At 45.5% G+C, this 16,722-nt stretch overlaps 1 protein-coding gene across 4 annotated transcripts in view; it reads right to left on the bottom strand.

The window, feature by feature from the left end:
* LOC144159683 (uncharacterized) overlaps positions 1 to 9,184 on the bottom strand; it is a 59,413-nt gene extending 50,229 nt beyond the window's left edge. For 2 of the 4 annotated variants that reach the window (XM_077691325.1, XM_077691326.1), the window contains exons 1-3: positions 8,928 to 9,184; positions 8,661 to 8,854; positions 4,856 to 5,053 (exon numbers count right to left, since the gene is read on the bottom strand). In XM_077691325.1, coding sequence (XP_077547451.1) covers positions 4,856 to 5,053; positions 8,661 to 8,854; positions 8,928 to 9,076 — 541 coding nt within the window. In that variant the 5' untranslated portion in view covers positions 9,077 to 9,184. Of the gene's footprint in view, positions 1 to 22; positions 5,054 to 8,260; positions 8,384 to 8,660; positions 8,855 to 8,927 lie in introns of those variants that run through there. The other 2 variants (XM_077691328.1, XM_077691327.1) reach the window with 2 other exon arrangements.
* Positions 9,185 to 16,722: the final 7,538 nt, after the last annotated feature.

The raw sequence follows: 16,722 nt of genomic DNA on the forward strand, positions 1-16,722 counted from the left end.
GGGAGGAAAACCGTCAGACCCATTTTTGTTCGCTAGAATAAAGCTGGAGTCCTGCCAGGATTCAATCAGCTATTTGGCTAGGAAGTATGCTCAATGGCAAATTACAAACAAACGTGGTTTGTATCGTGCACTCCACCGACTGCATCCAGCTTCGCAGGTCATCGATCTTCACAGAATGGAAGGGCACTAATTTTTTATCGAGGAGTTTGGAGTGCGACGAAGAAAGCAAGGTGTGATTGAGCGTGCTGTGCTATTCCTGCCGTGGGAACAAGGGTTTGAAGTGAAACCTGAATTCAAACCTGAATTCAATATTGCTATGCGACGCTAGCGGAGAGATCGGAAAACGACCAAAGTTCGTTTAACTGTGGATGGTGATAGATGCTGGATCGGAGAGGAAACAGAGGACGTTCTGCGGTCGGCTTGATGGCAGCCTTCTCGCGATCGCTGCTGTGCTATCTGCGTTGGATACACCCTGTAAATACTGTCAATACGTCTTCTGTTCATCCTGAAAATATTGTTGAACTTTTTTACCATAACTGGACAATAGACAGTAATATTTTGCGTTCAATTTGGTTGTAATCATGTTACTTTATGTCTGTACGCTTTCGAAGTTGAATGGAATTGTATTCCTGTAAGTGAGTGTGGTATTGGTATATTCATTTCATAACAGTTACTATAATATTTAATTTGTTTTGATGAATTTTTGGGAGCATTTTATGCTTTTTATGTGCTTTTTGTGTGCTTTTTATGTGTTGTTTTGCTTCATGCAATGCGAAGTGTTCAGTGTATATACGAAAGTATTATTGCGTTACTTTTCATGAAATGCAATTGAAATGTGTTGTTTCACCAGCTGCCTGGTCACTTTACAAGCACTGCGTGCTTAGATTGACCAGAAAGTTAATCCTGTACAGAAGACGGATAAATAAATGGATGAATGAATGAATGAATGACTTACTATAACTAAACGAGGAACGGTTTACCGTATTTTCCTGTTTTTTGTCCGGGCCATGAATGACCCACATTCCCAAAATAATGACTCGTTCCGTTGTATTGCATGCTCAGACACTGGCTCTTGTGGGCCTGACGCGTCATCTGACTTATCCCGTATTTTTATGTCATGCATAAATAAAACCGTCTGCTGTTTAAAAAAAAAAAAACTTGCGAAAAGTGCAGTATAGACAATCTAGCATGAACCTTGCCACCCTGCCTTCACTTATTTTTTAGAGGCGCGCCATGTATACAAAATATGCAAAATCTTATATCTCTTCTGTTTAACTAGTTTTGAAAGCAGGCCTGTAGAAACTATACCCTGCAGGGTTGTGGATTTTGACCCGAAAGGACTGTGCGCAATTCCGAAAGCCAAACATGAGGAGGAACAAATCTGAGTCAAGGGTACACGACTACAAAACCCCCGGCGGTGGACTCATTTCGTTGGAGATATCCTGAGCCGCATTAGGGCCATACGATTTTTTCCTGCTACCATCATAAACATAAGCATTAAATACATGCCAGTTTCTGCGAGCCCTTCTCATTCCTCGTTCAGCCGCATACGGTGCTATCCGCATTCCACACAACATGCAACCATAAAGGCTCATTCAGATATTTTTGGTCAGGTAACCAATAACATGAAAACATGGAAATACTTCAGAAAGGCCATAAACAAAAGTCCAATTTTTCGTTTTATTCTTTTCTCAAGCTCAAAATATGGTTATATAGTGGAGTTGCCGAGCGACGACGGCAAAGATGAGGGATATTGTTAGTCGCTCGTGGGTAGGAGACAGTGATGTCGGGTTCCGCGCTGCCTGCATGTCTGCTGAAAATACTGTAAATATGTCGTGCTTTTTCCAGCGTATCAATATACGAAAATGGGCACATTGGAAGAATGCTGAAGAAAATGGCCGCGTGTCTGCTCACTTCGCTGCAAATGTCGTCGAAAGACGACAGTCACTAACCGCCTCTGCCACGCAGATGCCTGTCTTCTCTCGCCCTCGCTCCTGTCACGCTCTTACCCTCCCATTTCGCTCCTCCAATGATTAGCACGGAGAATGTTTGCTATCGTCAATTCAATTTTCGCGGGTTCCGCTGCTCGCGCGCTTTCCATTGGAACCTTTCGTTACTGTTGAACTTGGAACGCCGCCACGTTGTCCAGACTCGTCGCGGGATCTCTTCGTATTTTTAAGCCCAAAATATTGTTTTCAACGCGTATTTCTATTTATTGTCGTGAAGATCCAGCAGCTATGTCTATTTAATTAAACGAACACTGCAAATGGATACCTTGGCTCAGTTATACGTAATGCATTCTGTTTCACCAACAATGTTGACAAGTAGAAACTGTGTTTCCAAATTTAGTCGTTCGAAACAGTTTTGCTCATACAAACTTTACCTTCAAATAATCCTTTTACTTTTGTCCGGAAGGCTGAATGGAAGGATAGACAGATAGACAGACATTTTCGGGTTTAAGTAGCCCAAGAAAGACCATCGTCCTTAAAAACGAAATTAAAAATATCAGAACACGTGCAATAACTCTGACGCTAAATGACTATTCGTTGGGATAGTAAGGTGTTTACGAAATTCACTGCTGTCAAGAAAGCCAGTCGCTAGAAGTAGGTGTTGGAGAAAATCAAACAGAGCGTTTAGACGATCAGACTGCTGAGTACGGCTTCCTGTGGCCGGCAACTAGGGCGGCACGGAGATTTTTTGAAACAGCACCATCACGCACATGACGTTGAGTTTTAAAAAAATACGCATTTCCAAACGCTTTCTCCGACCACGATGTTTATAAGAAAGGCTCGCGAGGGCGACCGAACAAACGCACTACCCAAACAGAAATGGCCTTACATTCCAATTAATAGTACTTTGATCTTTCTAAGCCGTTATGCACCAGTCTTTAGGTAACCTAAAATCTAATACCGCTACGAAAAAAGAAATTAATGAAGAAAAATACCATACGTGTGAGCGTGAAGGCGGATTTTTTTCCGTGAACAGGAAACGCCGTCATACGAAGAACCTATAGGACCATGTTGTTTTTTGTGCTTTATACGATAAGAATGCTATTTTAACAGAAGGCAGCTCAGAAAGCCCGTTGGATTTTCTGACAGTAGGAAAGGTGCGTTTAGGCTACGGAGTTATCACGTCTAAGCGGCAAGGCAGCGTCTCAGTTGCTAAGGCGTCGGCAAATGCGTGCGAGAGCAGTCAGCACCATAAGCTACTTACCATAGAGCTATAATGATCAGAGTAATAAGCAAACCGGTGTACTTCCTTCAGTAGTTGGATAACAAGCAATTATGTCTAGGTATGTAAACATATGGAAGCACTTGCCAGTCATGTCAATTGCCGTTCTGATACAAACATCATCAATATGGATGTAAAATGGCGACAAAAGCGAGGAAGGCAAGATATTATGCGGTAATTTACACGTTCGTTGTTCGACAGCAATACCGTATTTACTCGCATAATGATCGCACTCGCGTAATGATCGCACCCCTGCAGTTTACCGTCAAAGTGCCGTTTTTTTATTTCCCGTGCATTGAATGCACTCTGAACTAGCCGCACCAATATGAAGATAATCGTGCGTACCTCTCTCGCCTCCCCTTTCAAACAGGACATGGCTACATTATTGCGGCAGTCTCGCCGATATTAGCGATATCGGCTAGCATGCGTTCAGTATTGATGAGGAAGAGACTGTCACCAAATGCGCATAATGTACTCACATAACAAAGAAAAAAAAAACGCGCTCAGGGTGCTTCGTCGGCAGCCGTGTCTGTTTTGATGTCCCTCACTGTGACAGTGGCAGCCACTACTTGTTGGTCGAGCTGCTGTCACCTCGCAGCAAACTCGTTCCGGCACGTTCCGTAATCCACGACAACACTGCCTTTTGCGTCCCTTTGTGAAGCGACTGGCGGCGGTGTGCGGCGTTTTTATTATGTTTTTGTATATCTTTTTTTATGTTCATGAGACCTATCGGAAAAATTTTGAACCACAACTTGCGTGCGTTTTCTGTGGTCAAACATGCTGCGCGAAAAATTTACCCTGCGTAGTGAACGCACCCCTAAATTTGCATCGAATTTTTAGGGAAAAAAGTGCGATCATTACGCAAGTAAATATGGTACTTCTGCCCTGACACAAAGACACGACATCTTTAACGTTAAACAAGTCCTGGAAGGCAAATGCAGCGTTCTACTAACCTAAGAAGTATTACCCGGATCCGTTGTGATGCAATAATGCAAAACATATCTACTTCCTAAACCTTGGATTGGCATGTAATGGGAGGGAGGTTTACAGGAAAACTGGCCCTCGGCTAGAACAGTACCTAAGAACACTGCATTACAAAAACCTGATGAAAATTTAAAAATCTGTCGGAGTCAATCAAATAATTTTTGCATTTTCAATTCAATCGAACATTTCTTCTGGACGGGTTCGAAAGAGGACCAATTGGAAAATAAATCTCAACGTCACTTCTATGTCTTGTATCAATTCGATTCGAGCTTTCGCGCAGCTTTCAGAAAACCGTAGAATTCTCCTCTTGATCGAAGCACCGGTTGGCCGCACCCGCCGTGTCTCCGGCAGGTGACTTCCCACTCTCGTGTGACGGTTGTCTATACCTAAAGCGGCACACGAGGTACACGAACACGACCGTGACGAGAACGCACAGAGAAGCCAGACCCCCCAGCCAAAGCCTGTCCGCCAGGGTTCTCGGCTGAGCGGTGTAGATTTCCACGAACGAGAGAGTTGCATTCATGCCGCCTTTGCCTTGCCCGTGAGTTGGATCACTTATGGAGACGCAAATGTAGACCCCCAAGTCTTCCGCGGTCGGGTCCAGAATGTTGAGCACGCCATACACTTCGCTGACACTCACTCTCCGCGAGGCGACGATGCGACTTCCGTTCGGGAAGAACCAGAGAGTGGTGCCGACGTCGCGTGCGTCGCCCAACGAGGTGGGGCACACGGCCGTGGCGTTCATCGGGGGCACAAGGCGGACGCGGCGCTGGCAGCTGCCGCAGTCGGCGACGCACAGCAGGACTAAGAGGAGGAGGATTCGCCTCGGCTTCATGGTCTGTAACGGGAAATCACACTGCAGCTGCTTTTCGAGTGCTAAAGATTATGAGGATATCTTCAGTAGTTTAAGGCATTGGGCTAGTTGCTTTTGCATTATAGTGCGCTGCGCTTTGGGGTGCACGGTACGAACAATTAGAGAAAACCCACGAACAAAGTAGACAGCATGAGTGCTGGTGCTGTCCACTTGCTACGTGTGTCTTGTCTAATTGTGAATACCGTGTTACCAAAGGCGCAGTCTACTATAAAGAGGATACCTTCATTCTTAACACCAGAGCTGTTTAGGCCGAGCTTTGTCCATCCGTCGCACCAAAAAAGCTCGAAGCCCCAAGAAAAAAATGTGGTTAACGAGGTCCCGGAATCTGAACTCGGGACCAAACCGGCAACCTAGCCACTGGGCCTTGGGCCCGAGGGGTGCGACGTTAGCCGCGGGGCAAACAATAACATCTGCAGCCAACTGGAGAGAAAGATAGAAAAACACTTCCCGTGGTCGGAACCAAACCGGGTCCCCCGCATCATGAAACCGGCGTCTATGCGATTGACCTATCGTCCCTTTCCAGGAGCACAGCATTCCCTTTGGGTTCGTAGCGCAGGCGTTTCCTTAGAACTTGGCCCCGGGTTCTAGCGTGTGTTAACGCTGTTCACTTTGGCAAGAGATGTGAAAAGCCGCGGACAAAACGATCCGGGCAGCCTGCCAGTCACGGTGAGCATTCTGCGGCAAGTTGGGAAATCCATGTTGGCTTTGAACAGCCGGGTCTCCGACGAAGGGAGAGGGGCCCCCGTCAGCTCTGCTGTTTCTCCAGCCTTGCACCACCAGTGCAAGCTGCGCCAATATTTTATACCCAGATAATAAATTAGCCTTCACAGCAATGCTTAAAATGGGAGAGGCACGGGTTCGTTAACGGGTTTTGCATACTAGTTGACATACGGCTTGTTTAACGCAACCGCTTTCGGTTCACTGCTTTTGCAGTTTGGTAGGTATCTTTCGTTGTTGGTTGTTTTTTTTTTAATTGCACCGCACGCAGTGTTGCTTTCAACTTTCAGAGGGCACGCTATCGGCGCCCTTTGCTTTTTTCAGGGGCCTGAAAAGAGCATAAACTCTTCGGAAGCGTATCGTGATTCCATTCCCGTAAGTAATTGGCAAATGCCTTTCAAAGATGCACGTTTCGGGGAGGACAGAGTACACAACGAGTTTAGGGAGATGCACAACACTTGCAATTGTTGTTTGAACGTATTTAAAAGTAGTGCATGTGGTGTATTTAAGAAACATAAAATTATCGTAAGCCGGAAAACCTTCGCGCAGGCTTTACAGGCTTGGTACGTAAAGAAAGCGGGTAGTTAAAAATAAAGTGACTATTGTCACGCGAAGACGAAGAAAAGGGCAGCTGGAGATACCGCTGCAGTCGCAGCAATGGACGATGAAGAAGCTGTGCGTGGCGCGCAGCCTGTGCAGGTTCGGTCATGGCCGCCATAACAGCAATATACGGATGGTATCTCTTTGTAAATACATTCATTACTGTGTGAGGTTTGACGCGCCGACGGTACACAGGCGATCAAGCACGCTGTAGGAGGGGGTTCCCATTAATTTTGACAACCTGGGGATAGTTAACGTGCGCCGAAATTTCGAACACTCGGGCGTTTTCGCCTTTCGCCTCCACCAGAAAAGCGGCCGCCGTGGCCGGGAATCGAACCTACTCCCGCTGAGCCTCCCAGGCGGCCCTTTGTTAATAGATCACTTCGCCATCAACCATGGATCGTCTCATTTGTCCTCCCTTCACATAGCGATATCGTTACCCCCAAGAATTAGGGATAGTTCACTGGGATTACCACCCAGGAATGTAAATAAAAAAAAAACATGACGCATTTATCAACCATAATTGTTTGCCAAAGGTTCTTGAAAGCAATTGTCTTTCTTTTAGTGAAATTAAATTTAAATGTATCTGATTTACCCTATTTACATTGATGAGACATGCGACACTAATTTCTTGTTGAATGTCATCAGGGCTGTTCGCACATCGCCCTTGTTTTGCGGCGGTGCATTCGTTAGTAGAGCAGCCACCGGCCAGGAAACACCTTTACCTCGTCTTCACGAGACCTCTTGTGCCGCAAATGTAAATTACGCAATAGGCAAATTACGTACTAAAGAGATGGCCACCTATCAATAAATTTTAGCTTTCGTGCAGAGCGATGACTTTGGCAGCCTTCCGGATCCCTTTCTTGGAAACGATTCACGCTTGAGCTTCCATTATTTCGCATCAATAATAGCAGATGCAAAGATCATGTGCCGCGTATTCAGCAGGATATGCGTATGGTAGCGTAGCAATTGATTGATTGTAGATTTTAACGCGCCGACGCAACGCAGGCCATGAGACGCGCCGTAGTGGAGGGCTCCGCATTAATTTTGAACACCTAGAGGTCTTTAGCGTGCGGCGAAATCTCGTACACACGTGCGTTTTTGCTTTTCGCCTCCAACAGAAAAGTGGTCACCGCGACCGCGAATAGTTCCCGCGTCCTAGTGCTCAGTGCGTAGTGTAGCAAGATAAGCCAGGAAGAAAAACTAATGAGTAAAAAATCAGTGGTCTGCAATTGGCGTCCGGCAGCTTTAAGCGTGCGGCGCTAAAATGTGAAAGCAGACAGGCGGGACATACTGAATTTGGAGGGACATTCCCCGAAGTCAATCCGTATGTAGCGCGGGCGTACTTTTCCTCGTTTCTACCGCCATCACCTACGCAATTATTCACTATTATCATGTATCTAATTGTTAATCATTTTGTTTGCACATTAGTTCTCTTAAGTTTGGCTCACTTCAAGACCGCCCGATTACGCTCATTAGTTCGACTAGTTCTAGGCGGTATGCGAGATTTTATCGCAGAGCTTCCTGGGTTCGGGCGAATCTTCAAAGTTAGGGCATATTTGTTCATGCGTAAAAACTAGAACATTAGGCCACCTGCATGTAAAGGCTTCAATGGAGAGAGTTGAAACCGCAGTTTTTTTATGTAGTTTATTTCAGTGAGCCTTCCCCTTTCTGATAAGTTCTGCTGCAAACACTAAACTACGGCGAATATGTGACTCTGTTTAGCAGGCACCCTGTTTAGACTGCTTCCGTTTAACGAGAATGCAGCCCGTAAACACGCCATCGCGGTTTCTCTCGTGTAGAGCTGCACAAACAAGAAAGTAATGCAGAGCCGAGAAGCAGAGACGCACTCACCCCTAAAGAGCCCACTTGAGCGGCCCGTGGAAGCCACACCTAGCCAGCATGTCCCCAGCGAAATTCCGGGGAGCTCTCGGCGTACGGGTCTGTTTACAGCCCCAGATAGCAGAAGCCTTATCACCCCTCGCGCAAGGGGGGCTCATGGCAGGAGAGGTGCATGAGATTGGAAGCTCGGGTTACCATGGGAAACATTTGTGCTCTACAAGTGGCGATATCACATACAGATATATTCAGCCAATCCAACGTGAGGCGCTTTTGATGGCATGAAAAGTTATAGGTGTTATATCGAGCTTTTCAAGGCGAAAGCCTTACATTGTCTGCTCGGTGAAAATTACGGCGAGTGGCCTGCGTACGGCGATGTCAAAACCCCCATTTGATGAGGCGACAACATACTTACAATTATACCGTACCCGCTCCAGGCGATTGCACCGGGGTGATGGCGGCTGCAGCAAGAAGCTCACGACCGATTTGCACCCCGCCCCTCGGGTTGTGAGTGGCCTGGCGCAGCGACCGTTGCTTGCTCGCATCAGCACGGCCTCCCGCTGGCTGCTTCTCCAAATGCGTCTCGACTGCGTCAATGTGGCGGAGCGCCTGCACCGACACGGTCGCAACGACTCCCCTACATGTGCGGACTGTCCGGAAGCAGAGACTCTGGATCACCTACTCTGCTTTTGCCCCCACCACGCGAGGCCGAGAGTAGAGCTCCACCGACTGCTCCAGCGTCGAGGCCTTCCCAGTGCCTGCATGGAGGACCATCTGTTCCCGAAGCGGCCTGCGGGAACCCAACGGAAAGTCTTCGCCCATCTGCTCCATTACCTGTAGACGACCGGCCTCACGCAGTGGCTGTAGCCCGGAGTGCAGTGACTGACTGATGTGTCCGGACTGACAGCTTTCTAGGACTGACAGTTTCTTTATAACTCTCCCTCCTCTCTCTCTCTCTCTCTCTCTCTCTCTCTCTCTCTCTCTCTCTCTCTCTCTCTCTCTCTCTCTCTCTCTCTCTCTCTCTCTCTCTCTCTCTCTCTCCTTATCCTGTCACTCCCCCTATATTTCCCTTCCCCTGCCTTGGGTTGTATGCAGGTTGTATGCAAAATATCCCCAGTGCATTACCTTTCCTTTACCTCGCCCGCAAACCACTACCACCACCACCGATTCATTAACATTTGGCTACGACGTCACCATGTCCATCATGTTATTGTGTACAATAAATAATTATTTTGTACTATACATGTTCCCTTCTCATTTAATGTCCAACCGTAATAATACACGTTTTGCGTCTCAAAGTAATCTGTTATTACCCAAAGTACGAACAAATTTTGGAAAACAAACTATCGCATTTTCCGCAATAAGCTTTTGGAACACTTTAAGCATTGACCTTAAAAACTCAAAATCCCTGTTATTCTTTACTACTGGTTTTGGTTGTGAAGAACACTTCTGGCCTCTTGATTGTTTTTTGTTATTTGCGTGTACCCATGTATAAGTTATTTCTAACAAAAATGTATTGTACTTTACTTTTTCAATTTTTTTTCTTGAATGGTTTGCTATAATGTGGTCTGTGCAGTATATTCAGTTGAGCCATATTCTAGGTATACGTTGTTATTGTGTGCTTTTGAGGTGTTTCCGTATCGCCACTATTTTTTTTTACCTTATGTGCTAATGGATTGCTAACGTCCAACTGTCTTTTTACATGCTCGCTATTTATGGCGTAGAAGCATAGGAGGTCCCGCCCACGGTTTCTTACCTTGGGACCTCCCCTTGTTTACTTACATTGTTTAATCGCACATTACTACATTTTTTGAAATAAACTTTGAAACCTTGAAACCATCAAACGAGCGCATTGTCTCCCGCGGCTCACTTTCCGTTTGCATGTGATCGTCTTGGTAACGTCTATCTCAGCCTAACCTGGGAAACGTGGACGCCCACGGATGCATGCCTCGGAAGAAGTGAGGGACCACCAGAATGCAGCACGACAAGCAAAGTCGGCACTTCCCGCACCTCAACCCGCAACCATCACCACTAACATGATGACAGAGGAGTGCCATGCAACTTCACGACGTGCACAGCCCGAGGCTGAAGTTAAGCGTCGGAAGCGTGATCGAAGAGCAGCAATGAGACAACGCCAGGTGGAAGCTAAAAGTCACAAGAGCCAACGGATTCGCCTATAACACACATAAGGAGTCCTAAGTGTCCCTATGAATTTTCCTTTTCCATGCATATGTATAAGTCCCCATAAAAACCACCGCCAACAGTTTTAGCACAAGTTGCTTAGCGAGACACTAGACAAAAACGGGGTTGTAGTTATAACACGAGGGTTGGATCTTCACTGGCTTTGTTGGCGTTTTAAGGCGAAAGCTACAGATTCTGCAATAGGAAAAAAACTGTTTTAAAAGAGGGGGGGGGGGGCGAGGGGGGAGAAATAATGAGATGAAAGTTTCAGTTATTACGAAAGTTTTTTTGAAGGTGGCACTCGTCGTCAACGGAAAATTGACATGAGGGCGTCGTTCATGGCGTATATCGCGGTTAAATTGCTTTTACTCGGCCGATTTTTGCTGTAAATGTTGATTCCGAGAATGTTGTCAGGTGAGTTTCCTTTTTTTTTGGATAAATGTGAATCAAAGTATCGTGATGACAGAGGGTGATTGTGCGAAAGTAAGAAAATTTGAGGTGGTTGATAACCACCTCCCACAGCGGTGACGTCGGCCAGAGACGGTAATGTTGGACAGAGAAGTCAGTTATAGAGTTCCGGAACTTGAAATGTACAGGGGCATTAATGATTGCATGGATTCTGTCAGGCAAGCGGGCATGTCTTCAGTAGTCAGCCACCTTCTATACAATGAGCTACGTGTGCTGGAGTCTGACAAAGGAAGGTTCCTTTGCGGTTATGTCAGAAGTTCTTTTCAGTGAGAAAAATTTAGCAGCCGTCGACAAAAACTTTAGGAAAACTGGTGTTCACTTGCTTGCAAGAAGAAAGAAAGCCTGCTCTTGGTTGACGGATATCAATTTGACTAAGTTGGCTCAGGCGGTCAAGAGGGCTAACAAGCTTCACCTTGATGTTTTCTTCGGCATTCCTCTTCGCGCCATTATTACGGAGCGAGACACGTGGAACTACTGTGTTTCTGGTATGCTTCAAAAGTTTTTAGCGGTTTCGCACGTGTAAAATTCTTTTCTTGTCCCTAATTCACTTGCTGGGGTGGAATATCTTAATATGCATACCCTTTCTGATAGCTCTGCCATTAGCATTGACGTTGAAGATTTGTTCTTCTGGATTCCTCATATTCACATCTTGCCAGCCGTTAAAGAGTGGATGACTTTAGAGAATGATGAAATGGATTTCAAGAATACATGCGGCCTTTATGGAGCTTTTGTCTTTTCATTTAAATTCTTTGGTAATATGTCGCGACGGGGAGGTGCTTGCGCAAAAGTCGGGTGTTTGTATTGGCACTCGAGTGGCCACAATTTTGAGCAATATATTTCTTGCAAAGCTGACCGCGTGCTCGATAAGGATTTTAACGTTATGATGAACAAATTTTTTCGTTATGGGGATGATTACCTGGTTATTTTCGACAAAGCTTCTAGCCTAAGCCCCACGGTAGGCATTTTAAGGCGTCTTGGCCTCAACTTTACGGTTGAAACACTGAAAGATGGTTGTATTCAGTGTTTAGATTTGTCTGTACAGTTTGGGAGAGGCCGCACATGTTGGGTGTACGTCCCACGGTAGGTTAGGCCATTGTATTATTCGCCTGGTCATTCTGAGAGAGAAAATAACTTTACTGGAGACCAGCAATGTTAGACGATCCGTTGCGCTGGCTTGCTACGCTAGATGATAGAAGAAAAACAAAAAGAAAAAAAGTATAAAAATGAAAATATGTCATTTGATGCGCCCAAGATTTTCAATCACAAAACTCTGCCCAGTTGTGTGCTGTGAAGAAGCTCCAAGAGAGCTTTGATTGCACGTGTAGACTGACTGGGACCCGACCAAGGACCCAAAACAGCCCTCAGATAGAGTCCCGCACCAAGCAGCCTCCCCAAAGATAATATGAGTTTCTGTCTGTGCTCGCCGGGCTTTGGACACACGCATATAACATGATGAATGTCTTCTCGTCAGCCCCATGTGGAACAAAAAGGCGAAGATGACTGCTGGATTTTGTACAGGTAATGTCCCGTGTAGGCCACGTTCAAGCGCAGTTTATGCAGAATGGCTTCCTAAGCTCATAAAGAACGCTATCGCTTTATCGTGTTGGCGTTCTGCTGTCACGAAGTCATGCTTCTTCTTCGCAGCGCACAAATAACGGGACAAAAGGGAGGATAACCCTGGACAAACGCTGAACCAAAACCAAAATTTTTTATTGAAGAGACACAAATATAAAGTCATTGAACGTATCAAACAAAGGTAAAATCTTGACGCACGAACCCATCAAAAGCAACTGCGCAGGCGCACGTTCTCATGTACCGCTCTCATAAAGATATGCAAATTCTGCATCTAAAAGCGACAAAGACGGAGCGCTAACACACGAGTCAGACATTTTTCGAATTTTATATGCTTCCACTACTTCCCTTGCCTTTTGGTCACCGTGCCGGAACAGTACTGTTGTATCATGTAGGAAAGGCGTACAACCACAATCACTGCAATGGGTGGAAAGATTGCCTGAAGGCATACCCTTAAGTGAACTGTCATGCTTTCGCAAACGAACATTTAAGCAGTGGCCCGTTTGGCCAACATACAAGCGACCACATTTGAGAGGAATGCAATAGACCACGTTTGATCTGCAAGGAAGAAACTGTTTTTCGTGTTTGACACCACACCTGTTGGCTCGGCCCGTTCTAGTAATACTCTTTTCGATGGCGGGACAGATGCGGTTCAACTTACCCTTTTCTTTTCTAGACCCTTTTCTTATTCCTAGTTCAGTGGAAGTGACTGAATTTTTACAAGAACGTAATCCAGACTGGTGCTCTGCTTTCAGCATTGATGTGTAATACCTTTTCTACTCCCTTCCGCATGAACAAGTTTTGGTGTCTGTGAAAGAATGCATCACCGTCTACAACGACGAGGGTAAGTTTATACAAAGTGGCGAAATTTCAGTGGGATCCGTTTTGGAGCTGCTGTGTTTCTACATAGAATCAACTATTGTAGGACGGTGTAACAGTGTTTATGTGCAGAGATCTGGAATCTGCATTGGTTCGAAAGTTGCTCCCCTTGTTAGTGACATTTTCTTGGTTCATGTCTACCGTGTATTTGAACGGGACTTGGAGGATTTGGCACTAAAAACATTCAGGTTTGTAGATGACTACTTAGTATTTTGTGAAGACTGTGACCCTATAAGAAAAAATGGTAGACATTTTGAGAGCATTCAAACATCTCGCATTCGAGCTGACGTTTACGTGCGAACCGCTAAAAGAAAGAATAACCCAGTTTTTGGATTCGAGCAGAATCATGTATGCTGGATCTATAGTTCGCGATCGAAGAAGCCTCTACTGGACTCTTCATCGGCACATTCTAAGATTGTGAAATATTGGATTGTTTTCAACTGCCTCAGATCGGCCATTTTCAAGTCTTGTTTTCCCCGAATTGAGTGTAGCTTTATTGCACAGTTAGTGCACAGTCATTGGGTCATGCCTGTCGTAAGTTGCATATGGAAAAGAAAAACTTGTCTCCAGCATGTGATAATGTCAAGGAAAAGAAGGAAAGGATCGTTGTAATCCCGTACATGCACAATGTTTCACGCCGTTTGAAAACAAGTGGGGAGCAGATATAACGTCAAAGTGGTGTTGTCGGCCAAAAATAAGTTGAACCGCATCTGTCCATGATAACCAGTTTGTTCTTTGCAGATGAAACATGGTTTATTACATTCCTCTCAAATGTGGTCGCTTTTATGTTGGTCAAACGGACCGCTGCTTAAATGTTCGTTTGCGGGAGCATGACAGTTCACTTAAGGGTATGCCTTCAGGCCATCTTTCCACCCATTGCAGTGATTGTGGTTGCACGCCTTTCCTGCATGATACAACAGTATACTGTTCTGGCACGGCAACCAAAAGACGAGGGAAGTAGTGGAAGCATATAAAATTCGAAAAACGTCTGACTCGTGTGTTAGCGCTCCGTCTTTGTCGCTTTTAGATGCAGAATTTGCATATCTTGATGAGAGCGGTACATGAGAACGTGCGCCTGCGCAGTTGCTTTTGATGGGTTCATGCGTCAGGTTTTTATCTGTTTTATACGTTCAATGGCTTTATATCCGTGTCTGTTCAATAAAAAAAATTAGTTTTGGTTCAGCGCTTGTCCAGTGTTATCCTCACATTTGTCCCGTTATTTGTGGGCTGCGAACATGACTCTGTACCAACCAGCCCGGTTTTCTACGCTACAAAGCCCTGCGTTCATCTAAAGGGAAATAATTTTGATGGACAAGTTGAAAAGTTAAGGCAGGCCGGATTCCCGGAAGCCCTGTTATCATGAACAGGTGAAAAACGTGTGAAATCGTTTAAATCTGTAACAAAGAATCTCGCTGTAGCAAATGAAGCAAACAAAAACAAAGAATAGTCGATGTCATTATCTACGTTCATGGCTGAAAAAAGTGGGGTTGCGGTATGGTGTGGAGGTTGCTATAACAGACCGAAATAAGCTCCGTTCTGTTTGCGCTAGAGTAGATAATAGGGCAAAGCGCAGGTATGATATACAAGTGGAAGACTGCGGCGTTAAGCATGCTAGCCACAATGTTGCATGCACAAAGGCTATCTAGTATTTCCCTGCCGTGTGGGTGAACGTATGTGGGCTAAACGGACCGCTGCCTGAATGTAGGTTTACGTGAGCATCATTTATGATTAAAAGGTTTCGCCAGTTCTCATTTGTCATCACACTGTATTAAACGGGGCTGCTCGCCAGATCTACAAGGGCACTAACATTTTGTTCAAACATGGATGGCAGATCAGACGTGAAGCTGAAGAAGCTTTCCACATTGCGGACAGGGATGAAACGTGCGTCAGCCAAGCCAGTGTGTTGCTTCATTCAAAAGAGAGTGCATATCTGCGAAAGTCTTGATTGGTTTTTGGCTCCTGTAGTAGTTGGCCTTCTCTTCATGTTGCTCTGCACGGTGTTTTTTTTTTGCATTTCTTGCTTTATCGTTTGTTTTTGCTGTGGTTTCTTCATGCATATAAATCGCCTTTCTACCTAATAAAATTCAGTTGTTAGACCAGCGGTTGTTTTTTCTGTTTCTTCTCTGCGTCTCCATGTCTTTTACTCTGGTTCCGTTGGTGATGGTTGGTGACGGCTAGGTCGGGGTGGTGGCATTGGGGGGCTGTTCTGTGGGTATTACTATTTTCTGGTGGTCTTCTGGGCAGTAGAAGTGTTCTTGAAGAGCTTTTTTGGGGAAGATTTTGTGCGCTCGCTTCATTGGTTGAAAAGGAGGCGAGGTGGCCTTGAAATGTGAGAGCCTAGAGGCGTTATTGTTTGCGCTGCTTATATTTACGCAGCCTGACTTCAGGAGGAAGATTGGGGTCACCGGTGGGCAGTTGGACTAGGGGTGGTTCGAGGAATGCTTCGGCGGAGGGCCGTCACAGGCTGCAGTGAGAAGGGTTTGATGATGTTTGGAGGGCCGTGATTTGATAAATAAAATGGTGGACTAAAGGATGGGTAGACCTTGGATGACAATGTCCTGGGAACACTTCATAATAGTCAGCTTGGAGAAGGAGTTCGGGGTGAATAGGAAGGTTTTAATCAGTTCTATTCACGCGCTGAGCTCGAAAGCGGCTTTAGACACTGTCTCGCCGATTTCAAGCACGGGCCACGTATGCTTAAGCGTAGAGGGGGGCGAGCCAAAAACGCTCTTTTTTGTACTCGCGTACGCGCATGAACTTTTTCCACAAGCTGAATAAAATTGCAGGCCGGCAATACATAAACGAAGAATTTTCGTTCCCTCAGAACTTAAAGACTGCATGGGCAAAAAAAAAAAAAAATGCGCCTAACAGGGTTGAGAAAAAAGCTCTAGTATTGCGGCGCTAAAGGTGCAAACGAACTTCTCTTCGCCACTATTGGTTTTTGTTTAGGGAATTTTGTTTTCTTACTGTAGATATTATGCAGGCCAAACTTACTGTTGTTTAAGTGTTAGACTTTGAGAACAGAACGATGTCTGCAAACCACTAAAATGACAGGAATCTCACTTTTTGTGTTAGGTGCTGATGTGAAATGGGACTGGGCAGAAAATTGCGTTCGCACGATCGAATCACCAGACGCTACGCAAGGTTCTTAAAACGATTAGCATGCGCTCAGGAGTCCATGGTAATTATGTAAGCGTGCACACCATAGATTTTATGAATGGGAAAGAAACAATGCCAAAGAATGAAAGGGAACTGTCTTTGAGTACGCGCGGAAGACACAGTTCAGGTTTTTTTATCCTTGCTACACTGCTCATCAGACTGCTTTTTGCTCTTTGATCAGACCGTGTCTGTAGTTCAACCGTACGCAGAGCGCGTTT

Source organism: Haemaphysalis longicornis, unplaced genomic scaffold (assembly GCF_048455015.1).
Source record: "Haemaphysalis longicornis isolate Haplotype H1 unplaced genomic scaffold, Haemaphysalis longicornis Haplotype H1 scaffold_10, whole genome shotgun sequence".
NCBI classification, from domain to species: Eukaryota; Metazoa; Arthropoda; class Arachnida; order Ixodida; family Ixodidae; genus Haemaphysalis; species Haemaphysalis longicornis.